The 27,899-nt window shown below is 38.0% G+C and overlaps 1 protein-coding gene across 6 annotated transcripts in view; it reads right to left on the bottom strand.

Annotated features, from left to right (window-relative positions):
• Window positions 1-8,455: 8,455 nt before the first annotated feature.
• The window catches only part of FYB1 (FYN binding protein 1), a 49,050-nt gene continuing 29,606 nt past the window's right edge, over window positions 8,456-27,899 (bottom strand). For 4 of the 6 annotated variants that reach the window (XM_062615431.1, XM_062615432.1, XM_062615434.1 and 1 more), the window contains 12 exons: window positions 27,461-27,617; window positions 25,200-25,344; window positions 23,224-23,252; window positions 21,993-22,062; window positions 21,303-21,443; window positions 20,596-20,627; window positions 19,443-19,551; window positions 17,968-18,073; window positions 17,496-17,658; window positions 12,185-12,218; window positions 10,997-11,028; window positions 8,456-10,880 (listed from right to left, as the gene is read on the bottom strand). In XM_062615431.1, coding sequence (XP_062471415.1) covers window positions 10,858-10,880; window positions 10,997-11,028; window positions 12,185-12,218; window positions 17,496-17,658; window positions 17,968-18,073; window positions 19,443-19,551; window positions 20,596-20,627; window positions 21,303-21,443; window positions 21,993-22,062; window positions 23,224-23,252; window positions 25,200-25,344; window positions 27,461-27,617 — 1,041 coding nt within the window. In that variant the 3' untranslated portion in view covers window positions 8,456-10,857. The remainder of the gene's footprint in view (window positions 10,881-10,996; window positions 11,029-12,184; window positions 12,219-17,495; window positions 17,659-17,967; window positions 18,074-19,442; window positions 19,552-20,595; window positions 20,628-21,302; window positions 21,444-21,992; window positions 22,063-23,223; window positions 23,253-25,199; window positions 25,345-27,460; window positions 27,618-27,899) is intronic. The other 2 variants (XM_062615435.1, XM_062615436.1) reach the window with 1 other exon arrangement.

Below are 27,899 nucleotides of genomic sequence, written 5' to 3' on the forward strand. Positions count from 1 at the left end.
TGAACTTGTAATGTGCATATAAAATGCTTTGGGCCCTCATGCTAAGGGCTAATGCCATTCAGCACTTAATTCTTCCCTTACAGATGCAAAGAGACATCATGGTTTTTAAAAGAAACAGAGTATCTTGCAACGAGGGAGAGCAAGAAAGGAGTAAGGTTTAAACTCCAGAGTACTCTTTTGCAGCTTTCTTCCTGCAGACACCTTTTAATAATAGAAATATTTCCCTTACTAACCCTAATTCTCTGGGCTCCAGAATTTTAAGTTTTTGTTATGATGACATGAAAAATTCGAAGTATACACCACTCATAACTATCACTTAGATGCAAGGGAGCTCCTGGGAAGAAAAAAAAAGAAATCATGCTGAAAAGTGAGTCCAGCCTTGAAAATCCAGCCTTGAAAATGTCATAGTCATTGCTGGTATGAGGAGTCCTCACCCTGTGAGAGCAGAGGACATTTCAGGATCTATTTTTAACTTTTTCCATGTTTTGTTTCCCCAAGAATGTGGGGAAAGAATCACAAAAGATTAAATAAAAAATTATAAAGATTCCATAGGTATCAAATTTTCTACACATTTTCATCAGCCACTGCTGCTCCTGAGTATGAAGGAGGAGAAAAAGGTTGGGGGGGGAGGGGAGCTATTTTGTCATTTTAGAGGAGAAAATTAATACCAAAGAGAAAACTAACTTGTTCACTAGTCTGATGGCTTATCTGTGTCACAAATTGCAATTGATCAAGCATAAGGTGGCCTCTGATTCATTATTTTTGGTTTTCAGTGTCTAAATTGCAATAAGTAAACTTGCAATAAATAAACTTGCAATAAATAACATTAAAGAACATATGTTTTAATGGCCAAATGGGGAATCAGACTAGTAAAATTTTACTTCTTAGTTTATAATTATAAAGAAGTGAATATAACTTCTTTATATAGATAAGTAGGTCTCCTGAAGCCAGGGATATGGTATGAAAGCAGAATTTATATGATTTTCATCATTTTTTTCAAATATGATGGGTAGTGGCTTAGCAACTTCATTCCCCAGCTCCTCCATCTGCGGGTGCTGAAGGAGCTGGCAAATGAAGTTGCTAAGCCACTGTCCATCATATTTGAAAAATCATGGCAGCCAGGTGAAGCTCCCGACAACTGGAAGAAGGGAAATATAACCCCAGTTTTCAAGAAGGGGAAAATGGATGACCCAGGGAATTACAGACCAGTCAGTCTCACCTCTGTGCCTGGTGAAATCTTGGAGCAGATTCTCCTGGAAGGCATGCTAAGGCACATGGAAAACAACAAGGTGTTTGGTGACAGCCAGCATGGCTTCACTAAGGGGAAATCCTGCCTGACTGATTTGGTGGCCTTCTCTGATGGGGCTATGGAACTGATGGACAGGGGTAGAGCAGTTGACGTCATCTACCTGGACTTGTGTAAAGCGCTCGACACTGTCCTGCATGATATCCTTGTCTTTAAATTGGAGAGACATTAACTTGATAGATGGGCCACTCAGTGGACAAAGAACTGGCTGCATGGCCGCACACAAAGAGTTGTGGTGAGTGACTCAATGTCCAGCTGGAGACCAGTAACGAGTGGTGTCCCTCAGGGATCGGTGTTGGGACCGGTCTTGTTCAACATCTTTGTCAGTGACATGGACAGTGGGATTGAGTCGCCCTCAGCAAGTTTGCTGATGACACCAAGCTGTGTGGTTCGGTTGATATGCTGGAGGGGAGGAATGCCATCCAGAGGGACCTGGACATGCTTGTGAGGTGGGCTGATGCCAACCTTATGAAGTTTAACCTTGCCAAGTATAAGGTCCTCCACCTGGGTCAGAGCAATCCCAGGCACAGCTACAGGTTGGGTAGAGAAGAATTTCAGAGCAGCCCTGCAGAGAATGACTTCAGGGTGTTGGTCGATGAGAAACCTGACATGAGCCAGGACTGTGCACTCGCAGCCCAGAAAGCCAACCGTATCCTGGGCTGCATCAAAAGGAGCATGACCTCACCTGTAGTATTGTGTGCAGTTCTGGTGTCCTCAACATAAAAAGGACATGGAACTGGTGGAACAAGTCCAGAGGAGGGCCACAAGGATGATCAGGGGACTGGAGCACCTCCCGTATGAAGAGAGGCTGAGAAAGTTGGGGCTGTTCAGCCTGGAGAAGAGAAGGCTGCGTGGAGAGCAGCCTTCCAGTATCTGAAGTGGGCTTATAAGAATGCTGGGGAGGGACTGTTCATTAGGGACTGTAGTGACAGGACAAGGGGTAATGGGTTAAAACTTAAACAGGGGAAGTTTAGATTGGATGTAAGGAAGAAGTTCTTTACTGTAGGGATGGTGAGGCACTGGAATGGGTTGCCCAAGGAAGTTGTGAATGCTCCATCCCTGGTGGTGTTCAAAGCCAGTCTGGCAGAGTCTTGGATGACATGACTCCCTCCCATGGGCAGGGAGTTAGGAACTAGATGATCTTAAGGTCTGTTCCAACCCCAGCTATTCTATGATTCTATGCTTCTATGAGCTGCTGGCATGCTTCCGTTCCCACCTGCAAAGCATAATGTATGAGCACGTAACAACAGATCTCCAGTGTCATCTGCAGTTTTGCAAAGGCACAATCTCCAAACCATATTAAAATGTTTCTATATGCTCAAGGGTGGATGGGGGCTTTTGCATCAAAGATGACCATATGCTAGTTGTCCATTTGATGGTGCAAGAATCACTTGGCCTGGTTTTTCTTATGTTAAGTAATCTCAGGCTGTAAAAGTGTCTGGCTCAGCAGAAGCTCAGGGTCAGGTCAAGAAAGGTGCTAGTGGGCTTTTAGTTTAGAAGTTCTACATTCTGAGACAATCAAATACAGATCATCACACATTTTTTAGCAGCTAGACAAAAGTGCAGTATATCAAGTTAAGTTGCTTGGAGTTCTGTACTTCCAGTGGTCACTCTTAAGTAACAGAGGCACTAGAGCAGACCTGCCCAACACACACATTTTCAGACCACCGTGTGCTGCACGGTGTGTGTATAACAGTATGAGCCTGCACACTGCATCTCCAGCCAGTGATACAGAGCAGTCTGTGGGAGGGTGCAGCTGCAGCCCAGTTTTTGTCTGCTTTTATTGTGCAAAGGGAAGTGCTAGGATCAACTGGGGAGAGGGTTGTGCTGAAAGATTAAAAAGTCTTCAGAGGATGCAGGAAAGGAAACTAGGGGGAAAAGGTGACCCTACTGGCTAGCTTGATCTACATAAATTGATGTCCTTTACTGAGACATTCTTGAGGTTTATTTTGTATGTCTCTATAATACAGCAATGAGCAGAAATAGGAAAGGTCCTTCTTCCTGTGTATAAAATCAACTGCCTCCTGGGAACAGTGTGTCTTTGCCTTGGACCCTGCTAGAGGATCCAAGAAAATATGAACATTTCCAGACCTTGATTGAAAGCCTAGCAGACCTTGGAATATCAGGAAGGACAGTGATTCTGAAACACAAGGGCAATGTGAAAGCATGGATATCTCATTTTACACACATCTGCTCCCTTGGGAATCCATCTGGCCCATGGGGTTGCTTGGAAAGGACATGGTGGCATGGAGATCCTGTAAATATGTGCTGGGCCATCTCTGTACAGCCTCACACTGGTCCTGAGCCAAAACTATTTGGTTTGGCCAGAGTGACAGAAAAGACCATCAGTCTTCAATGCCCAGGGATGTTTGTTTCCTGGCACTGCTTTAAGTGATTAATATGGGTGCAGCTATTGTGCCTCAGCTGTGTCTGGGTATAAGCAAGGGGATTGGGGGGGGGGGTTGCATTGCAGAGAATAAATGAAGCAAGGAGGACCCTAGTGCATAACCACGAGGTCTAGGTGGATGCTGAATATTTTTGTTGAACTTTTGAGCCATGTGTTGATTTTTTAATTTGTTGCTTTTGGTCTCATGTTCACCAATCAGCTTTTTCTGTAAGGGGTAATTTGCAGTTTGCTCCCCAGAGAGGTTGCTTCCACTGGATCTGCTTTCTGGGATGTGATTGTGCTCCTGGCTGATGTGGAATATTCCTAATATTTTCCTGTGCCGGCCTTTTCAATATGTGTATTTGTACATATACTGTTATGGAAAAGGAGTTCTGTGGATAATTTTGTAAGTATCAGTAAAACAACTTGCAAAAGCAATGTGATTTGGCTAAAGAAAAAACAATTCCTAATAAAATGTTAATCTCAGGTGTTTTTTTTGTTTTTTTTTTTTTTCTGGAATTGCTCTGATTTTGAAAAACAGCATAATCTAAGTTAATTCATTAATATATACACTTAAATCCAGCTAGAACTATAAACTAGTAAAAAAAAAAAAAAATTAATTGATTGCAACTAGGTGGAATGTTAATACTCCTTCAGTGTCCAGAAAAGGAAGAAATTAGAAAAATGACCATACAGCGCATGGCAGAAAAGTATGAAGAGTAGCAGTAAGTGTCAAACTAAAGCAACAACAACCAGCTGCAAAATAAGAGAATGTCAAGTGATGCAGCAAGTCTTTCTGATTAACTAGGCAGATTGCTAACTAGATTGTTAATTAGTGCAACCTTACACCCAGGCTCCCGCTCATGTAAGATCATTCACAGCATTCTGTGCTGCATAATTCTACTGAAGCTGTGAAAAGCAACAGGTGTTGAGTTTGGGTATGGTTGGCATATTAATTAGACCTGAGGAAAAAAAATCTTTAAAAACCACAGATGTTAAGTGTTTCAGTCCAAATAAGCTCCAGCAATAGTGCTTGAGCTGCATGTAAGGATAATTTATCACCATTGAATTCAAAATCCGTGTGGCAGCAGAAGCTGCTTTTTTATAGGTCTTCATGGTCTTTTTTTTTTTTTTTATTTAATTTTAATATTTTCCCTGGCCATGGGCTGACAAGGGCTGGCTAACATTTTAATAGCAATACTGTTACACATCATGGTAACCATACTGAAATATTTGGATAGCTGAGATGCTCAGCAGTCAGTGGATATCATTAGAACAGCCTTCAGTCCCTTAGATGGCTGGTAACAAGTAAATGTCTATGAATACAGGAGCAGAAAAAGAAAAGGGTTGGGCTAGAAAATGCATTCTTTTTTCTTTTTTAATTTATTTTTTATAATTTAAACTGTCAATAAATTTAAGTAAACTAAATTTATTTACATATAGCATACAAACTTAAGTACTGAAAAAACCTCCCCAAAATACTGAGGGCAGAAGTAAGGTATGTTTGGCCTGATTTAAAATGCAATGGGATAAACACTGTAGAGCACAAAATACAAGAATTCTAAGTCTTCTCAGTGGTTGGTGACTCATAAAACCTCTGCTGGTGTCACCCACAGAGTTAGGAATCTTGCACACACACAAAAAAGAGCATTTAAACAGAACAGCTTTTAAAACCGGGATAAAAATGAAAGAGCCAGGGGCAGGAATGAAAAAGTAGGGGAACAGTTTAAAAGGATGAAAAGAGAAAGGAACAAGGAAGCAGAAAGGCAAAGGGCAGAACAGTATGGTCAGAGAATGAAGGAAAAGAGGAATAATTATAGGGAACAGGAAGTAATTGAGAAAGCAAGTCAAAGCGTACAGAGAACTTCTCAGGTGGTGAAAGGAGGCAATGAAAATACAAAAATAAGGGTGTCTTTGTGTCAATACAGAAGAAGAAACTGGTCTTACCAGCATGAGATGGAAACTGCTTGACAGCATTGTCCAGGGCAGGAGAACTTGGGAGAAGCTGAGATGCAGGAGAAGGCAAGGGAGCTTGGCCGTGTGTCCCTTCTGTCATCAAGAAAAGGGGACTGGAGTCCTGGTTTCTGTGTCTCTGGTTTGTGTACGTTTCCACCTGATGCGCACCCACACGCAAATGAGGGATCAGGCAGCTTTTCCTGCTAAGACCTTGAAAATCAGGAATCGGGCCAAAAAAAGAATTAAAAGGCAGGAAAATAAGCCAGTGCTGATTTTTCTTTTCTTTGTCTGTCTCATGATGCTTGAGCTGCAGGATTTGGCAATATTAATGAAGTAATGCAAATCGTATAATGTTTCTTAAAACCTTTGCTATCCATCTAATTCACATTTCATTCACATTTTTGTTGATGTTTTGCATACTTACTTTCTGCCTAACAGTGAAAGCTTTAAGTAATATTTATGTGTCAGTGTGTTAAGAAAGAAAATAAACATAGTTTCCCATATTTTCAATGAGGCCCACAATATAAAAAGCCTTGAGCAAGAAACTCTATACTTTTAATAATAACTTAATCCTCTCAAAGTGCTTTAGAAGGCGGCAAGTGGAGATAATTTAACAAACTTTACGTATGTTCAGGAGCCAGCTAGCTAGAATGAAAGACAGAGAAGAAAGGCTTTGTGAGATCATTGCAATTTTGCTCCACCCAGGAAGAGAAGGGGACCTGGGGCTACCACGGAGCTGTTCTGCACAACACTACGACATGCTGCAGTGTCCTTCTGCAGTGCCGTGGCTGTGTCGTGGCACAGAGATACCTTCCAGCTGGCTTCAGTGATGGAAACTGGTTAGAGTGACCCTTCAGGTGCACCCCTACCTTGTTTCTTTGTCAGGCTAAGTAGTCAAGGTGGCAGGCTTGGAAGGCTTAGCTGCAATCCTGAGTAAATGGCATCTGATAAATAAGTTAATCCTTTCAGAACTGGTTTGGGTGTCTCAGCCTGGCATATCCCCAAACCATATACATGAAAGGTTTTAATTCTGGCAAAAGCCATAGACCTGACTCAAAACCATGCCAACAAACTTGCTGTCAATATGTAGGTTGGGTGTAAGTGGAGGGGACAGTGTAGACCACTCACTTCTAGAATTTGTCCCCAGTTTTCATTAAGTTTCAGAATGTTATGTAAAGTATTACTTAAATTCACTTTTAATCAGTATTGCCTATTTGCCCTCTTTTTATTACTGTGAGCATGGTATATTAAAAATACTCATTTGGGATGCTAATACTTTTTAAACACAAAGTGTTTAATCACAAGTAAAGGCAAAGAGATGGAAAATAGTGAGAGTCCTAGTCTTGGAAAGTATAAAAAATATAATTAATTTAGCTTTAGCAGTTTGTTTTTATATCCAGGATTAATGGGTATGTGCCACAAATTGTTTTCTGTTTGTGCCTTGCTTTCATACACCAAAACCAGGGATACAATATTTTCCTCTCTCATGAGAAATCCATTACTGTTCATAGGAAATCTGAGATATCATTGTGATGAATGCCATGAGAAACTAATTCTGGGTGCAGCATGGGCTTGGGAAGATTTGCACTAAATAGAGGAGTGTCCAGAAACTGTATAAGCAGGGCTGAACAACTGCCTTTTCTGTTAACTTTCATCCAACCCATGCACTAAATGAGGCGGGGATCCTGTGGGAAAAAATACTGAGCCCTCATGTAATTATAGACTGTGCACACAGTTAAAGACACATCCACACAAGGAGACAGAGCAGAAACTGTGCAAATGCAAACTAATTTCTTGCACCTCCTAGCATTTGAGTGCTTCACTTTGTAGAAAAGCTACGTGCAAAAGCTTTTCTATGTGACATGGTCTGGAGCTGCTGTACAGAAGTCCTTCTAAAGGTCCATTAGTTTCCTCAGAGGTTGTTTTACTTGACAGAAAATATACACATCCAGAGATATGCATGTGTATGCACGAACATGTTTATGCCTATAGCTGTCATGAAGTAATGTTGTGGTGAGGGGTGATATAATTCACACACAGTGAGTCTAGGTTCCTCCACTGAGTTTCCTTCCCTCACTAAAGCACTGATCTTCACAGCTGAGGTGGATTGTGCAACAACATCGCACATAGAGGAGTTTTGTTACTACAGTGGGAGAAGTAGCCAAGGGATCTGCAATTATGTGGATCAGGAACATAAACCTCTTACACAGGAATGCACAGGAGATCAGCTGCATTCCTGCAGTCCAGAGCCTGTGCTAACAGCAGAGAAATGCTCTAAAGCTCCTGAATTAGAGAAGCCTTTATTGCACTCCCAGTTTTGGTTTTGCTTAGCTTGTGTACTGGCGCAGCACAGAGGTAAAACACAGATGAAAACATTTCTGTTTACCATAGCTGTGGTGTTCATGCTGAAGTCTAATTTTTATGTCAATATTTTGACGTTTTCACTGCTGAATGTTTTAGCAGGCAAAGCCAAATACTCCAGGATCACAGACCGAGTTTTGGGAGGGAAAAATAACCAGAGAGAACAGTTTTCCTTTTTTTCTTTATGTTCTTCAAAAGATAACAAAATAAATTACAGGTGAGAAGCCCTTAAAATACTGGCTTTATTAAACTGCCTAAGTATAGATTTTTCTGCCTGGAAGATTTTCTGCTTTCACTTTTTGGATAGTAATTACTGACCAAGAAATGCCGTATTTTAGTTATGTTGCCAATAAAATCAGTTTTCATTCTGCTAGCCACTTGGTGATAATTTTCAGAAGTTACTGTTCAGCTGTTGTTCTACTTTGGCAGAAAATGGTGCACCCACATTTCTTGTCAAAAAGCACATTTTTATTCAGAAGAGAGAAAAAGAAATGGATCCAGTTAACAAAGTTGGTAAAATAATGAAAAGAAAAAAATATACAATACAGTAATTTTTCAGTGCATAGTACCTTTTAAATACATTTATACACCCTGTAACAACCACATGATATTTGATCTGCATAAACAATACACAGATTTTTAGCTTAAAGAATCTTATGATTATTTCTTTTCATTATTTGATGTATCGTATGACAAATTCAGTCAATATATTCAGTAAGGAAACACAGTACCTACAGCACATCAAGGCTAAGAACATTAAAAGCTATTAAAAATATGTGACTGAAAAATCTCACAAAGAATAGTTTACTTCTTTATCAGGGGGACAAAAGAGGTTTGTATTCTACTGAAGTCGTTTAACACAAGATAGTTAAACTATACTCAGAAGGGAAGTTTCTTTGTTGGTCTTAGTGCAACATGTGAAATTTACTATCAGTTAAAACTAAACCAAGACTGGGCATATATGCTAGAGTTTAACACAGAGTGTTTTGCAACAACTAACTGTGTAAAACTAATAAGTGGTTGTGTATCTCTAAATGTCTGCTTTCCTTCTCAGTTCTTTGGTGTATTACTACTTTGATGAGGATACCCTCTTGAATGCCCTTAAAAAATAAATAAACCACCAGCAGCAATATAGTCAAATAACCAAATGCATTATTGCACTCAATATAATAAGGTAATTTTTAAAATTTGGGTGCTGGTGCTGATGTTTACACAGAAAATTGGTATTTCTATGCCTGGATGCTGGTTTGAGTAGCAAATATAGAACAGGAATCGCAAGTTTACATGTAGCTTTTCAGTGTATTATAAGTGATTTTAAATACAGTATAAAACAGCTTATAGGCTACTATCTCAACAGTTAATTTTAAGTTTGATATCCCCATAGCATTATACCTCCTTCAAGATTTACTGTATTTTGAACGGTCAGTAAAAGGCACTTGTGTAAGATGAAATCTCAGCACCACTGAAGATAAGACCAAAACTCACTGACTTCAACAGAGACAAAAATTTTGTGTTTATAAGCTAAACTTGCTAGTTTGCTACATTGCACTGGTTTGCACAGTATGCTTTACTTCCCTTGAGGATTATAGGAGCCTTGATTATCAGGAGGAGTTGCTTACACTGATCCAGCCACATTGGTTATTACAGGTTTTTGATTATCTTGCACTACAGAGAAAGCATCACACATTAAAAGTATACGTTCCATTTTCTGTGCATGCTCACCCTCTTTACTAGGAGTTCACTGTAACTGTCTTTTGATTTCCAGAGAGTTTGGATAGGTAAGTGCAAAGTGATATTTATTGTTATGATTCATTGTTCATTTTACTTTAGTTTGCTACTTGCTCATTCAGAGAATCATAATGATTCTTAGGAATAAATGTTGTTTCTATTCTCTTATTCAGCCAAGTCTAAAATATAGTACCTAGATGAAAAGGTATTATCAAAATACATATTTAATCTATAAATTATTTCCAATCAATCATCAGTTTATAGGTCCATGTTAATGACTATAGTGGCAACAGCAACATATCTTCAAACTAAACAGGAACTAAATCTTAACCTAAATGTTCTGAATATATTTTGAGCAATGCTATACTATAATCTATAGCCTATACTATGCCGTTCTATGGTTTATATCTCAGAGTGCTGTATGTAAGACAGGTAGCATTGTTACTAATTTACTGTTAGTCAAAAAGTACTTACAGAATGGTCAAATGAACCTTAGAGAATGATATTTTATCATTAGTACAACACAGAAAAAGCAACTTGAGCAATGATGGTACATGGCTGTACATGTCAGTGTAGCTAACACTATTGCAGTTGGAATGGCAGGTCAGCAATGTATTGTCTTCTCTGATGCCCACTTTTGATTTCCTGTTTTCACAACAGGATGTTATCACTAAAGGAAGCATTTCTTTTCAGGATACTGTCCTTCCCAGAGTGGGAGTCTCTGGTGTTTAATAGACCAGAGCCAAAGTAAAACCTGTTCCCAGGGCTTATTGTCATCTGTATACTTCATAGACCTGAACTAGCCTCTCTGGGTATAGCTAGTTGAAGAAGTGTTTTTACATGGACTATCATAAATGTGGAAAGAAAGTGGAATATGGTAACCTTAACTTTAGCTCATATTCCCTGAATTTTAATTGCTCAGATAAATGGCAATTCAAATGTCATACAAAGCAAGGAATGCAAGAACCCTGAAATCCTAAAAAAAGATTAATTGTACATTTGTAAGAGTGTAACTGAGTTAACTTGTAATCAGCTTTAGTGACTTCTCTTGCTTTCACAATTAGCAACTCTGAATAGATTTTGATCTTCAATGAACCTCTTACTTGAATAAAATTCTGCCTCAGTCATTATCATAGATGCAATCTGAAATGGAAATAAAATGCAAAAAATATTAATATTATATAGTATTTCAACTCAAGAATAAAGTTATTTGGTGTAACTGAATACTGTTATTGTATTGTTTGAAATGTTCAACATACCATCACCAATATCATCGTAAATCTCTCCATCACTGTAAGTAAAAAAAAAGAAAAATAATGTATGTAAAAAATTGAGACATCGGACCATAGAATCACAGAATGATTTGGGTTGATATTATTACTTGCATGCAGATAAAAGATAGCATACTGGTACGGTGCAAACGTGCCATGAAGTAATTAATTAGCTAATTAGGAAAGTGCAATCTTTGTGGTAACAGTACTGTGTTGAACAAGATGGTCATGTCAAAAGATTTTCAGTAGAGGGTAGAGTTGTATACATTTCTAACATGCAAGGCTTTTTTCAGTAAAAGTTTTTTGATTGAGCTTTTAAGTAGCTATTCTAACAAACTCATAGAGATACTGCCATAAAACAATTAAATGCTTACTGATTTTTTTTAAAATGAAAACCAGAAAAGATGAGCAAAAAATATCATTATGCCCTTGAAATTCTTATTTGTTTCTGTATTTGGCAATGCCATAATGGTTTTGGAGTAGCAGCTATTTAATTAATGAATTTAGGTAATGTTGATAAATGATACATGCTCTGTGAATTTTTACAATATGTCACTTAGATACATGAATAGGCCCATGGAAGCCAATAAGGCTATTTATACATATAAGAAATGTGTGTATAAGTGTTTGCAGGACTGAATTCTAAAAGTGACATCTGATTTGATGCTTAAGGGGCTAACATAAAGCCCATTGAAGGAAATGGAAAGACTTTGCTTGGTGAGAGTTTTGAATTAGAATCTAAGTGCTGAACTCCATGCAGTTATTTGGAGCAACACTGAGCCAAATCTGCTCAATCCCTATGAGACTGAAATAATATTAAACCTAAAAAAAATTGGTCCATGTTAGTTAAACAGTTTAAAATGGAATCAATACACTTACTCCCAGTAACGGACCATTCAGTAATAGATTCTAGTACTAATAATGTTTAATTTGTGTAATTTTTCATGATTTAAACCAGAGTTTATGGTTAAGCAACAAGGAATGGAGCCCTGGAAAATTTCCAACATGGATGTGTGTGACTAATTCTTGAAAAATCTAAACTCCATTAAAAGAAATTAATTTGCAGGACTAGAATGACATACTAAAATAACTATGTTCCACTTCTATTTAACAAACAGTTTAAAACAAAATTGAGTGTTACAACAATTTTTTTCAAATAGATAACTTTGTACTTACTTCTGAACTAAATCACTTCTCAGAACATAGCCATCTGTAAAATTGAAATATATTTGTATTTAATTAAATATTCATGTTATTCCATTGCTAGAAGTAGTGAAATACAGTTTTTCTCTTTTAGATGTTTCAGACAGAAAGACGTAATAGGTGGATAACAATGAAAAATAGGTATATACTTGTATATACTCAAGTATATACTTGAGGAAAATTATGCTATGTCCAATTTTAGTTTTAATCATTATTTGCTGTTTAACATATCTACGCCTTAGATAAGGAATCACAATACTACAGAAGCTCCAAAATCAGTTGGGTGACTATTGTGCCAGGTACCTCACGTATTCATCAAATCTCATTTGTCTTGTTTTGTTGGAGTAGTTTCCATTGTGTACAAAATTAGTGCTGAAAGGAGGAAATAGTAATACAGTTTGTGTGAGATTAGGTTTTCATCTTCTATTTTAGTTTCCTGGTTGCATGAGAGAGGTGTGAAATAATAGCCATTAACACAAAATAAAGTACAGTTCATGAATTATAGCACAAAAATGTGGTATAATAATAACCACATATTATTTATAATATTAAAAACCAGAAATATGTATATAGGACAAAATGTCTTTCAAGATGTATACACCAATTAATCATTAACTGTATTATATTGATAAGAGCTCTTTATATAGATAATGGATATACCTTAGAAAAGCTGCTCACTAGTGAAATATTTTATTACCCTGCTGCAATACTAATTAAATCAGATAAAACTGCATATATTCTTCATCTAACATCTTGAAAAAAATGCTTGCTAACTTTGGTAAAAGATATCTACAGAAATATTTGTCAGTTGGTGTAACATGCGAGCAAAGAGAAAGCTGCAACAGTAATTACATATTTAGGACATATTACAAAATTAGGACAATGCTAAAATGAGAAATGTGATCTTGTGTTATATTTGAAATTATTATATAAGTTTCTTTCTTTTATTCATTAGGAGGCTTACGTGGTCACACTAAAATGTCAGGTTTTTAGTCGTTCATACAATATTCATAGGTTTTAGAATAAATTTGTTAGCCTGACTTGTAAATTTCCTTTAATTCCTGGAGGCGATACTGTTCCATGTACTTAGAAAAACCATTATATAGTACAGAAAGTACCAGTTTTCTGATAATCTATCTTGTGGCAATCCTTCAAGTCAGTCCAGCTGAATCTCCAGATCCTTAAGGAATTTTTCTTTTCTAATACACAAGACATAAAAGTCTCTTAAGTCTGTCTTTTTTTTTCTTTTAATATAAATGCACAGTAATGTCCAGATAATCTCATATTTTGTGTTAAGCCTTTTTCACATCCAAGCCCTAATTTTGTTCTAACTGAAATCACACTTTTGAAGATATTTACTAGTAGAGGAAACCCTCCCTTGCAAACTGGCATCAGTCACAATGAGCTAGTACTGTTCCCAAAAGCTGTCATATTGGCAGTCTTTGAATGGCCAATGTGAAATGTCCTATGATTCCTGTATGGAATATTAAAAAATTATCTGGCAAGACTAATATCCCCAATAGTCCTGCAAATTGTAATAAATAACTAATTCTTATATACTGCTTTTCTTCATAAAGAAATATTTGCATAATTCCTTTTAACTTGGTGTATTTCCACCTTAAAATAGGTAGATATCAGATAGTGCTATAAATCTCAAATGTAAGTAAGGGTGTTTTTTTTTCCCAGAATATGCTATATATAAAGTAGATTAGCAATTTGCTATGTGAAGGCTGTAATGCATTAAAGACATTGCCTTTTAAGGAAAACCTCTGTCTTGTGCTAGACCTGAAGGTTGCCTAGAAAGCCATTAATTCTATGTGATCATATTTTATCTGACACTTATCTGCACTACCTTCTGTTTAAGACTGGACATCTAGCCAGGATGAAGCTACAGATAAAGTGTTCTTCAAACAACTGGGACAAGTTTCATGATTGCTTGCCCTTGTTCTCGTGGGGGACCTCACCCTATCAGATGTCTCCTGGAAGTGGAACACAGCAAAGAAGAAACAATCCAGGAGGTTCTTGGAGAGTATGAAAGATAACTTCCTGACCCAGCTGGTGAGTGAGCCAACTAGGGGGGATGCCTGGCTAGACTTGCTGTTCCAAACAGAGAAGTACTCGTGAGTGATGGTTGGAGCCATTTTTGGGAAAGCAATCACAAAATGATAGAATTTTCAGTCCTTGGAGAAGTCAGGAAGGTCAACGAAATCTCCACCTTAGACTTCCAGAGGGCTGACTTCAGCCTATTTAGGACACCGGTTGGCACAATTCCTTGGGAAACATTACTGAAGGTCAAAGAGGTCCGGGAAGGCTGGACACTCTTCAAGAATGAAATCCTTAAGGTGCAGGAGTGGCAGCCCCTATGTGCCAAAAATAAAACTGTTGGGGAAGAGACCAGCCTGGCTGAACAGAAGATACTGCTGGAACTCAGGGTAAAAAAAAAGAATCTATCACCTGTGGAAGAAGGAACTGTCACTCCAGGAAAAATACAAGGATGTTGTTAGGTTGTGTAGAAAGGAAGTTTGAAAGGCAAAAACACACATGGAACTAAATCTGGCCACTGCCATCAAAGATAATAAAAAGTGCTTTTTCAAATATATTAACAATAAAAGAAGGGCCAAAGAGAGCCTCTGTCCTCTGCTGGATACTGGGTGAAACCTAGTGATTGAGGATGAGGACAAGGCTGAGGTACTTAATACTGCCTTTGCCTCAGTCTTTAATAGTCACACAGCCATCCCCAGGGTACTCAGTTCCCTGAACTGGATGACAGAGACAGGGAGCTGATTCAAGTGCCCATAATTCAGGAAGAAATGGTTAGTAACCTCCTGCTTCACTTAGACATGCACAAGTCTATGGGGCCAGATGGGTTCCACCCAAAAGTGCTGGCAGAGGACCTTGCTAAGCCACTCCTCATCATCTATCAGCAGTCCTGTTCTAGTGGGCAGGTCCCAGGGGATTGGAGGTTGGCCAACATGACACCTCTCTACAAAAAGGGCAGGAAGGAACCCTGGAAACTACAGGCCTGTCAGCCTGAGCTCTGTGCTGGGGAAGATCATGCAGCAGATAATCCTGAGTGAGGTCATAAAGCATGTGTGGGAAAACAGAGGGATCAGGCCCAGTCAGCATGGGTTCATGAAGGGCAGGTCTTGCTTGACCAACCTGATCTCCTTCTACAATAAGGTGACCTGCCTGGTTGATGAGGGAAAGGCTGTGAATGTTGTGTATTTGGATTTAAGTAAAGCACTTGATGTTGTCTCCCACAGCATTCTCCTGGAGAAATTGGCTGCTCATGGCCTGGATAGGAGGATTCTTTGCTGGGTTGGAAACTGGCTGGATGGCTGAGTCCAAGGGTGGTGGTGAATGGTGTCACATCTAGTTGGCAGTCGGTCACTAGTCATGTCCTTCAGGGCTCGGTGTTAGGCCCAGTGTTGTTTAATATGTTTAGTGATGATCTAGATGAGGGCATCCAGTGCACCCTCAGTAAATGTGCAGATGACACCGAGATAGGTGAGAGTGTTGATCTTCTGAAGGATATGGAAGCTCTGCAGAGGGATCTGGACAGGCTGGACCAATGGGCTGTGGACAGTGGTATGAGGTTCAACAAGGTAAAGTTCTGTGTCCTGCATTTAGGTCACAACAACCCCATGCAATGATACAGGCTTGTGGCACAGTGGCTGGAAAGCTGCTCGGTCGAAAAGGACATGGGGGTGCTGACTGACAGAGCTGAACATGATCCAGCTTGTGCCCAGGCAGCCAAGGTAGCCAAGAGCATCCTGGCCTGTATCAGCAATGGTGCGGCCAGCAGGGCCAGGACAATGATCATCCCCCTGTACTGGGCACTGGTGAGGCTGCACCTCGAATTCTGTGTTCAATTTCGCACCCTTCACTACAAGAGAGACATTGAGGTACTGGAGTGGGTCCAGAGAAGAGCAACAGAGCTGGTGAAGGGTCCGTAGCACAAGAATTCATGTGCAAGAAATTAACAAAAACATCTTTAGTTGTTGATTTTCAGTCTATTTGAATTTCAAAAGGTAAAATCATATCTTTAAGGTATGAGAAACTACTGCAACTAGAGAAAATAACTGAAACCGTCAGGCACTTAACTAAAGTAGGATTCAAACTTCACTAATGAATGTGAAAACTGACAAGAGATCTATTCAGAGGTTTCCAGGGAAGATATTTTTATTTGTTTTGCTCTTTTATGCATAGCAAAGCAGTCACTCTTACTGTTTGAAAGGCTTTGAAGACTGTGAGGGAAACAGCTGACATGAACTACTTTCTACTTTGTTATTAGCTTGATTCAAAAAAATGCAGCAGTGAAATCTGCACTTTAGGATGTGGCTACACTAGTGTAGCCCATATTTTGAAAAAACATTATGTGTTGTCATGCAAGAAATTCTCCCTCACCCTGCAGGCCTGCCAAGGAGAAGGTTATAATCCAGATTGTAACAATGAGTACAAAGCGGGGAAAAATAGAAGGAAAGTGACTGTATCTCCTTGAGAGGTATATAGCATTGGACAGTCATCTACACTGGTCAAAGGTAAAAAGTAAAGTGAGCAGAAAAATGCTTCTCCTTTGGATGCAGTCTTCCTACACAGTGAATTTTCATTAGGAGATTTGAAAAATAACAGAAACACATTAATAAATTGAAAATAGTAGTAAATAGTCCAAAGTTCTTCAAAAATGCAAAAAAACTTCTGCCAGTGCAGGCCTCAGCCAAGGGTTTCAAAGAAAAACTGGACGACCTTGTGCAGCTCCCCAGACAAGCAGGCATGCCTTGAACCAGCTAGGGGATGGAGGAAAGACTCCTAAGCAGTTTCCCACACAGCCTCTTGGAAAGATTAAGCTTCCAAAGTAAGAATATTGTTACTGATGTTCCCTTGGCTGCAATCAATGGGCAAATGTTTCCCAGAGGTGCAGCAAGGATTTTACTTTTACTAGTTTCTGTGGGGTGTTATAGCTATGCTCTTTTTGGCAAATAGAGACAGAAGCAACCAAATCATCTGCTAATCTCAGCTGATGCAAAGCAGGATTTACATAACTAAGCTGTACTTTTTCTCTCATTTGGTATATCTTGTCTGTTGGAATTTTAATTGCTTTAAGACAATCCTGTCTTAAAATAATAAAAATAACAAGAATTTGCCTCTTGTCAACCACCAGGCAAAGAAAAGGACAAATACTAGACTCTGCTTTAGTATGGCAGGGTAGAGAATTTTTTATGCAACTTGACTCAATCATTCTCTGATAATTTGATTTATACTACAGCTTTGTAATAAAACTTACATTTTCCTTCTCCATTCCTGCACAGGACCTTGGTATCATCTGTACTTTCTATAATTTCAAGAGACTCCCCTGGTTTAACTTGTAAGTCTTTAGATCCCCATCTTCTCTGGGGCAAATCCTGGACTGCTGTGGTAGAGTACATGACTTTAATTTCACCTTCAAACTGCAAAAATAAAATAAGAGATGCTGATTAAAAAATGATCTACATAAAGCTTATAATCATGCATTTCTTAGACCAATATACTCCCACTTATTAGTTAATTTTTGAAAATAAGGCAAAAGATTGTTTATGCTGTGTATCATGTGCCCATGCTTGCATTTGGACTTATAAATACTCAGATAACTATTTTTACAAATGCTAATACTTTACATTCGAAGGCAAAATAGTTGATTACTGGCAAATTAAGGGATGCAAATTAGAGGATACAATACAGATATTTTAGTATTTATATTTTATGTGAACAAAACTTACTTTGAACTTTTTTCTGAACTGTTTCTCTTCTCTTTCCATATTTTTAAACTTTTGTGCATCTTTTTCATCTGATTTGTGTTTTACAAGCCTTGCTGATTTTGATGAACTAAAACAAAAGTTTACAAATAAAAACTAAATTAACAATACATCTGAGGTATTAACAAACTTTTTGAAAATTTTAGTGAAAATGCATTTGCCTTCAGGTGTGTTTCACATGTTTTTGCTGCTCTGCAAAACCAATACAGATAATGCAATACAGACTTGATTTCAAAAGAAATAAAAAGTTGGGGTTGTCTTTCTTAGTATTCTCTTTTAGTGAGTTCTGATGTTAATATATCTATCACATAAGTGAATATGGAAAATTATTTGACATTTCTAGCTGCTACATCAATAAGAACTTTAAATCTACCAAAAATAGTTTAGGTAGATTATAGCCATCACTTAGAATCTCTAGGCAAGGCGCAAATTTTGTGAAGCCTATGTATCTTTGGAGAATAGCCTGAATAACACATGTCCCACTGTGGAGGCAGCTGGAACCTCGTGGCCTTTCGTACAGTAGCTGTGTTAGTTCTATGAGCCCATACACGACCTTGCTACACAAGGGGATCTGCATTACGTGACCCTTTTCAAGTTCAGTTGGTTTTTCCACATCCCCAGTACTGTTGACTTATGCCAGTGAGCATGGAAGGGTTTTGTGCCCTAACTCCTGATGCCATACATGGGAGTTCAAAGTCTGACCCTACTTTTTGATCCTTCCTGATCTCTTCAGGAGTTGCAGATGACAGTTTCACTGATAATGAATGTATGTCTGTGTGTGAACTAACCTACATTTAGCTTGGGAAGGCTATGTCTTTTCCTTTGTGTACAGCGTTCAAAGAGCTATCTCTGTTTTAATGCCTCCAGACTAGCTTATTGTAGTGCACACTTTAGCTCCACCTGAATGGAGTTAGTACAACAGAATGTGACATATTGCAAAAGAATGTGACATGTTGCAGTCATCTTCATAGATGTACTCATAACACATCTGTGCTCCAGAGATGGCCATAACTTCCTAATACAGGGATAGAAGTTCTCCAAGCTGAACTTTACACTGCTATATGTGTTTCATACCTATAACAGCTGTCTGCTTTTCTCTTAAAATATTGCAGCAGCTGGAATCAAGTACTTATCATATCAGTCCCCAAATTCTGATAAGAAAAGAACTACATGCAGAAAATCTACAACAAAGTACTGTTAGGCCATGTATTCATTTCTACCTTTTGTCCATCAGGGACTAAATTTGTTGAAATTCAATGCATGCTTTTTTTTTTTTTCTGTAGTCTAATTATTATTTCACTCTGAAATGGAAGCAGGGAATATTCAACTTCCATTGTCAACAGTAGAGTCATGAGAATTAAACTTAACACCAAATAAAGCACGCATTAGTAGCAATGTGCCTGTAGTAAATATTTCGAAAATGTTTTTCAGTGTATTACAGATTTCTAATCAGGGGAGAGATTGCCATTTTCTTTTGCTTGAGGTCAGGCAGGGGAGGAGAGAAGTCTGAAGGATCTACGTCATCATAAACATCATTGTCTCCACAATCTGAAACAAAAAAGTTTTAAAACAATGGAAAATCATTATGCAATCCTTGAGTAGTGAATATATTGTTACAATCTATGTCACTGTAACCATTTACTCTCCATAGTAACTGTGGCTTCTCTGTTTTGCACAATGTACTGTGAAAAACATACATCAGCTAACCTTTTCAGAAGACTCTTTGTTAATAATAATAGGTATTCACTGATATGTTAATCTTTTGATGCTGAGGCAAGTTTTAGCACATGTTGGCTAATTTAATAGCCTTTAATCTTCATTTTAATGAGTCCATTTCCTATTGTATTGCATCAAAGTATATTTTTGGAGTTTGATTTTAATGTACACACAGGCACTTCTATAGCACTGTGGTCAATGCAATGTTGCTTAGCAGTGGATATAAGTCACATGTATATTAGGGTTTAGACCATCTTGCAATGCCAAAGCAGTGAACTCTTACCCAAGAATATACTTTGAATCACATTCAACATATTTGTAAAGAGGAAGCAATTGTTGAACTCATCAAATCAATGGCTAGAAAAATCACAGTGGGAAATAAAAGGTTTAGAACTCAGGTCTAGAAAAAGCCTCAAAAATTGTAAGAACTTGCTTTTCATTTCAAGGCTGAGCTGATATTTGTGAATATATATTCTCTCACAAAGACACTGTAAGTGATAAAAATAGCAACAAGCATCCCTTTTTACTTTTGAAGTCTTGCAGTAAGTACTTTTTTTCCAAAACTAGCTGTTCATACTAATGTCAAATAAAACAAAATAGTGTAAATCTCACATAGAAAAATCTCAGCTTCTTAAAAAAATTACATTAAATTGTTTTCCAGAGAGCTTGCAATGTATATATATCTCTTTGTCTGCAGACAAATCGGTCACAATATTTGAAATTTGTTTACTGGAACTGGCTAAGCAATGGGAAATCCTGTTTCCTTCCTTGAATGTATTTTTGTGACCAGCATAATACAGAGTAACGTATACAAAAAAAAAAAAAAAAAAAAAATTGGGAATCAATATGGAGACTGAACAATAGGCTGTTAATTACCTTTTCCAAACTGCTTTGTTGAAGGAGGCATGCTGTAAAAAAAGGTGCTCATTAAGTATTTATATCACATTAATAGGCTTTTGTATCATTTAAGTAATTTAAAAAACTTTCAACAAGGGCTCCAAGTAATCTCCAGACATTTTGAAGCTCTGCTGACACCAGAAATACTTGTGGACTAAACGGATTTTTACCACTAAATCAAAGGAAAATTGTTCAGAACTGAATGAGAGAAGATAGTGGTAAAACTAACAGTTGCTTATCTAACCTGTAGGCAAGATGGGTAAAAGACAATCTTTGCATTATTCTGTTGAACACAGTATTCTTAAAATTTGGATTATGGCACTAGGTTTGCCAGTTTGTCTCAGATACATTATACTGGTGAGCAGAGTACATTTAAACTGAGGATACAGAAAACTTACATCACCAGAGTGGCACAAAGATGATGCATTATTTTGGCACTCTTCACCAGAAAAAAAAAAAAAAGGCAATTTGAATTACCAGACTTATGCAACAAATGCAGCTTATTAAGCAAATAGCTATATTACAGAGGTGAAAAGAAAGGAGGTCAGTGGTTTTGCAGAAAAGTATCATCCTGAGCTGCAATTTGATGCATGATTCATTAGGTTGCTGTAAGAACATGTTAGTTGCATGTGATCAAATTTTTTTAATTAGTTAATGTGCACTGTGATTTCCTGGCAGACTCTTACAACAAATTTCCATTATCTTCTGCCACATTGACTTTGGTTGGTTTTTCTCGTACACTTTTCTTTTTGTCATCTTTGACTTTTAGCCTCTTCAAGATTCCCCAGGACCAGATACCGTTCTTATCTTCATCCTGCGATACAGACCTTTGGAGTATGGATGCAATTATCACAATGTAAAATGTAACATTCTTTTTAAAAGGTCCAGTTTAAATTCTCCATTGATGCACATAATTCTCAATAATGGCAACGGTGTCTATACCACAAGGTGAGGACTCTTACCTAAATGCTAAACACTAAAATGCTGAACTATAAATATATATATCATTTGTAGATATTGAGATGTATTTGTAGGTTTAAATATTAATCTAGTGGCTTACTGTTTTCATGTTGTTACTCCAAAAGCTAGCATTTTACTTTGTTGATCTCACTTCAGAGCTATTCTGTCTAGTTGGGAATTCGTGGATTTTCATGACTGCAGCTGCTTTTGCTGACATATGAAAAATAATTACAAAACAAAACCACTCCAAAAGAGCCAAAGAGCCCTTTGCTTCATGAACCCATCCTGATATATATCCAGCAATACATATATCGCTGATCATTCTAATACTTGCTATTTATTATTCCTAATTAAAGAATACTAAAAACTGAAACGAAAACACTCTGCTAAAGAAGCAAAATGATACAAAAACATACCTGGTTGCAGCATCTTCGTCATTAATCCCATCATAAATATCTTTATCAGAAGGAGGAGGTGGGAACATACCTTTAACAGATCAAACATGAATTAACGTATTATATTAAATGCTGATGAATAGGGTATTCATTACTGGCCTCTTTAGTATGTCAGATGTGTGTGCGACTTGTTCAGTATTCTTATAAATGGAATCTTTTTGTAAACCAGTACAGCCCATTTATTAAAACAGTGATTTAGACTTTTTCCAGTTAGGAATGCCATTCACAGCATTTAGATGTGCTGCTGCCAATCACAACAGTAGCTGTTGCGAATACTGAAAACAAATGCATTTACACTGTATTCCATGAAGTTCTAAATGGCTAATTTTGGCCCAGTCCTTATGATGACTGATGGCTTTTACCTTTTTGTGTGTGACACGAGTGATGATGGAAGATGTCAGACGAACACTTTCAACAACTGACATCTTGGGCTCACCCACAGAAGAGAGAGGCAAATGCAGTGTAAGCTCCCCATTTGGGTCTCTGTTTTTTTTTCTGGTCTTCGGACCTTTCAGCCCCACCTCCGTCAGTGCAGTGTTAGCTCATTTTCCATGTCCAGTTCTAGCCTCTGGCCAGATAATCACTGAAACCTGTACTTAGCTGGCAGCAACTTCATTCAGCACTGCCAGGGGATGCTTCTGCCATGACTTGTATCTAAACTTTATGCTGAGAAGATGAGCTGTGCTCTTGTGATCAACAGAGAATCCTCTGAAAATTCATGTGCTACCAAAGGGGAAACTGTTTGAAGGTGCATTCTTGACAGTGTGAAACAGCTGCAGTCATACCAGTTAGGACTCCAGAGTATCAGTGAAACTGAAGTTCAAAGCAAAATTCAGCTTTAATTGGCAGTATTACTGGCTATTTCAGAACTAAATTTCTCCTGCACAAAAGCTCTTGCTCATGTTAATATTTTGCCAATTATGTATGTGCTGTTTTGTAGGATGATTTACCTTTACAAAAAGAAATTAGTTTTGTCATCTTCTGGCATGCTTCTGATTCACAGTATCTGAATCTAGCCAAGTTCCCATACGTGGAAAGAAAGTGAATTTAGCCACTACACTTGCTTATTTGTTGCCGGTTAGCTAATATTTAGCATGGTTATGTATATTTACTGTCTTATTTGGAAAGTGCAGATTTGAAGGTAAGCGGTATGCAGAAACCACTCCTCCTCAAAAGTGTATGTAGAACTTACTTCCAGATCCACTTTGGCCAGCACTGTTACTGGAAAAGCAAGTGAGAGACATTTTAGAGAAAAACAGTCATCCTTTGGAAAATGAAAAACCCCTGATCACCCACTGCTTCTCAGCATTTTGGCACTCATCTACACTGCCAGTTGAGCACTACAGGTTCTGCACTGGAAGCTCAGGCATGCTTGTGTGTTCTATATAGGCAACAACTAAATGTGCCAGTTCTTTTTCTCTCTCTGTTTTCACCACATGCACACCAGTTTCTTACAGTCAAATGCTAGTTGCACTCTCACTAATGCTAAAGAAAAGGCGCTAATTCGTAAGTAAACTAGCTCTTAGATGAGGAAAGATTAAGTAGGTTCAGGTAAAGTAGGAAAAAATACTGCTCTTTTTCTTGGAAATAATTATTTACAAATCAGAAAAGAGTATTATAAAATCTCATTCACAGTAAATCAAAGGAGAATGAGAGACAGTTAATGATACCATGTTTAGTTAATGTAAAAGACAGTATTTTATGAGTAAATCTGTGAAGCAAATTCTCTATTTGCATAAATCAAAGCAGATATTTCAAGCTAATGAAGGTGTGCATTTTCATACCAGCAGAACATTTGGTCCTAATTGTTAGTAATTGTTAGCAACTGTTAGCAATTTCCAATAAAGTGTCATTTTCAAGGAAATGCAAATTGATGTCTACAGCTATAGTGATTTAATATATTTAGAACATATTTTATATTGTTGTTGCTGTCTTCAAACTAAAGTACAAAATAAGACTTAGGATCATAAGATATTTCATGTTGGAAAGGATCTCAGGAACTCATGAAGTCAAACTTGATGGGGATAAAAATATAATTTGACTGAACACTACAGAGTGCATCCACATCATTTAGAATAATCCCTTATAGGGGATTTTCTTGAGAGGAAATGTTAAACAAATAAACTTAATGCTCAACCAGCTTTCACTGGGTGATGCTTCACCTCTAACTCCATGTTTCTAACATTTCAAGGATTCCATATTAGCCCAGTATTCCAACAGTAATTGAAAAAACCTGGTAGTTACACAGTAGCTGACATTATTTCCAGGTCAGAGCCTTTCTCAAACTTTTACATATTTTGTTGAACTCTTGTGCCAAGAAATCCTAAAATACAACAGCCTTAGTAGTCACTAGGAATATTTTGGAATATTAACAATACTATTTGATCAATAGGCTTTTTTTAGGATGGCATTCTTACAGTGCTTTCAAAACATGCTAATGTATGTCAGACCTTCCAACAACTCATGCTTGTGAACTGAACAGAATGCTATTCATCACTAGAGAAGATAAAAATGGCAAAATACATCTTAAAGGATTTCATGAATCTGAGCCATTCATTCATCCTTCCAAGTTCCTTACACTGTTACTTTAGTGTATAACAGTGTGAATATTCTTGCTTGCTTTTGGATTCAATATATTTTCTAAATTCCTTGCATTGAGGTGGTTAATTGTAGTGCTTGCCATAGTGAAATTGGTTGGCCAAAGATACTTCTGCAATGAAATACCTAATGCTCAGTTTTTCCTAAAACCTGGAACAACTAAAGCAACACTTCTGGTTAGGTTACAATGCCATGAGACCAATGTGCAGGGAGGAAAACTGATACTGAGCAACCTGGGAAAACATCAGACCTGAAACTATATTGGCTGCTGAAAGAACGCCAGCCTGAAGTCAGATCTGATTTGTAATCCTGCATGTTTTGCATTTTATTCTCTTTTGGACTGCTAGGCTGTAGGTTCTCTTCCAATCGTATGGATTTCTCCTGAGTATGAGTGGTTATAGATGCTGGATTCCAGAATCCATCCTTGTTCCTCTGACTAAATCAGTCTGAATATCTGTTACATGTTTCTTACATAAATGGCTGTTCTTTTGTAACAAGAGTCTACTTTGGTGTTGTAAACCTTCCCCTGTTTAGGCTGACCGGGGCGAATCATTCATTTCTTATACGTACTTGCTAATACTGTCCTGCTCTCCAACATCATCATACACTTCTTGGTCACTCTCTGGACATTTCACAGAAGCTGTGGTAGACTGTTGTTGCTTTCTTCTTAAAGAATCATAATCAATCTCCACCATGGTTGTTTTAATGTATCCATCTAAATGAATGAAAACATGTAATTATGCAGAGGTAGTTTTAAAGCTCATGGTAAAGGGATGTGTTTAACAGAAGGTTCAGAATAAGTGGTCGAATTGTTCTATATGATCTTTGAAAACTTTCAAAGAAATGTCTTATTCCAAGTAGCCTCAGCTTGGGTCTGCATCTGTCTACACAAATACAAATCTCAGACCTGTCTCAGATCTACACCCAAACCCTCCTCAGCTGGTGTCAAGTTAACTTCACCTTTATTTGTTTCTCAGGTACAGCAGAAGAATATTCTGTGCAAATTCCAGGAATGACTGGGCAAGCTCCCTTTCTCAGCTAACCTTGGTATCACTGCAGTGTCATGGAGTGTTTTAGGGCAGTCCATGACATAAAGATTCTGACAGGGCATTAGGAGGGAGACACACTGCACTGATTTTGCTTCAGGTTGGTAGATATGCTGAAACTCTATTTCTACCCTCTTATGCCTGTTTTTTTTTGTAAAAAATTGTCTGGTTATATCCCTAGGTGCCACGGATCAGGAGAAACTTACAGCAAAGCAGTTGGCCTGGGATTGGGAACTCTGTCTATGTTAAGAGGACTTCTAGACAAGTGTACTGCCTGCACAGAAGAGAGCATGAATGGATTTTTCTGAATATGAAAAAATGTTCTGCATTTCCTGAAAAATGAAAAATCCCCCCCCTTCACTGTTTCTGAGTGAACCCAGTTTTTACTGTGCTTCTCCCCAAATCTGTAACTTCTTTTTTTCTCTTATTTAAATGATCAGAACTGATTTTCCTCTGTTGTTTGGTCTTCTTCACAGACCATTACTGGCATCTGGTGAAACAAATTTGACTGTACCATTGACACTTGTCACTGTGTAGCTTGTGTTTGCTGATGCAATTGGTTTATGAAAAGTAAATTAATTAAAGATGTATTAATTAATTGACTGCACATGCTCAAGAGAATACCCTTCTTCCAGCCCTCACCAACATTTATTTTGCTGTGTACAAAATGATCCATGCAAAAGACTTATTAATGAAACTTCAAAGTAGCACAGAAAAGCTGATATTGGAACTTGCCTCTTGACATCATCTTGGCCAATCCCCCTGTCCAAGCAGGATCTGCTAAAGCAGGCTGCTCAGGACTCTGTCCCGTTAGGTTTTGGAGATCTCCATGGATGGAGGCTCTACCACCTCTTTTGGCAACCTGCTCCCTTGCTTGGTCACCCTGACAGTAAAAAAGTGTTTCCTGATGTTCATACAGAATTTCACAGGTTTCAGTCTATGCCTCTTGTGTCTATCAATTCTCTTGGGACAATAGAAAGATCCTGGCTCCATGTTCTTTATACCTTCCCATCAGATATTTATGAACAATTATAATATCCCCCCCGAGCTTTCCCTTCACCAGGCTGAACAGTCCTGGCTTTCTTAGCCTCTCTTTGTGTAAGACATGCTCCAGTTCCTCAATATTTTTTTTTACATCCAGCACTACAAAGTACTCAGCTGGTATTGTTCAGTTCTACATGTGTGAACTGTCTTACTGAACTGACTGTCATTTTAGTCTCTTTAAAAATCAATCAAGTGCTTTAATAGTTTTCATTGATTTTATGGCTCAGTCTTTTAATGTCTTTGTTATAACCCAGGAGCCAGATCATAAACTCCTTATCATGCTCATAGACCCACTGATGATGTTTATGCTATTAGAGACAGATCTTGGATTTCAGACAAAGTAAAATCTATAAATCAGTAACGAATAGGAACAAGACAAACAGCGCAGTGCTCTATATTCTCTGCTTCTATTTCAGACATGAAAACATGTGATCCTTGTTATTTGAGTGATACTATTTAAAGGTTGACATGGAATTACCACTCAATAGGTCCATGAAGATCCAAACACATTTTTCCTAATTTATTCTAGTGTCTGTAGATGTTACATTATCTTCTAAAATAACTTTTTACTATTAACTAAGCCTAGCATGCCAGCTAAGGACAGGAGGATGAGTTGCGGAAATCATTTACTTTGGCGGCCAATGACTCAGCCTTGGTAAGGCTACTCCTTGGTGTAATGCTTACATGTTTGCTGTCTTACAGTAAAAACATTCATGAACACAGGGAAGAAACAGAACTCACAACATCCTTTTATCCTGCCCAGCCACTTTCCTTCTGGGTTGTCCGTCAGGCGAATTATTTCAATCTCATCCCCCTGTTTGACAGTCAGCTCATTCTTCCCTCCCTTGTGGTCAGCACAAGCTCGTGCCTGATGAAGGACTTGGATGGGTCCTGTTAACTGCAGAGAAGAAGCAACAGAAGAAATTGCAGATGTGGAAAATCTAAGTTCTTTCCAAAACATTCAGACAAAAGGGAAAATAATTGTAATAAAATCATAGAATCATAGAATAGTTAGGGTTGGAAAGGACCTTAAGATCATCCAGTTCCAATCCCCCTGCCATGGGCAGGGACACCTCACACTAAACCATGTCACCCAAGGCTCCGTCCAACCTGGCCTTGAACACCGCCAGGGATGGAGCATTCACAACTTCCTTGGGCAACCCCTTCCAGCACCTCATCA

Source organism: Pezoporus occidentalis, unplaced genomic scaffold, assembly GCF_034315485.1.
Source record: "Pezoporus occidentalis ecotype Australia unplaced genomic scaffold, CSIRO_AGI_Poc_V1 ctg181, whole genome shotgun sequence".
In the NCBI taxonomy this organism is placed as follows: domain Eukaryota; kingdom Metazoa; phylum Chordata; class Aves; order Psittaciformes; family Psittacidae; genus Pezoporus; species Pezoporus occidentalis.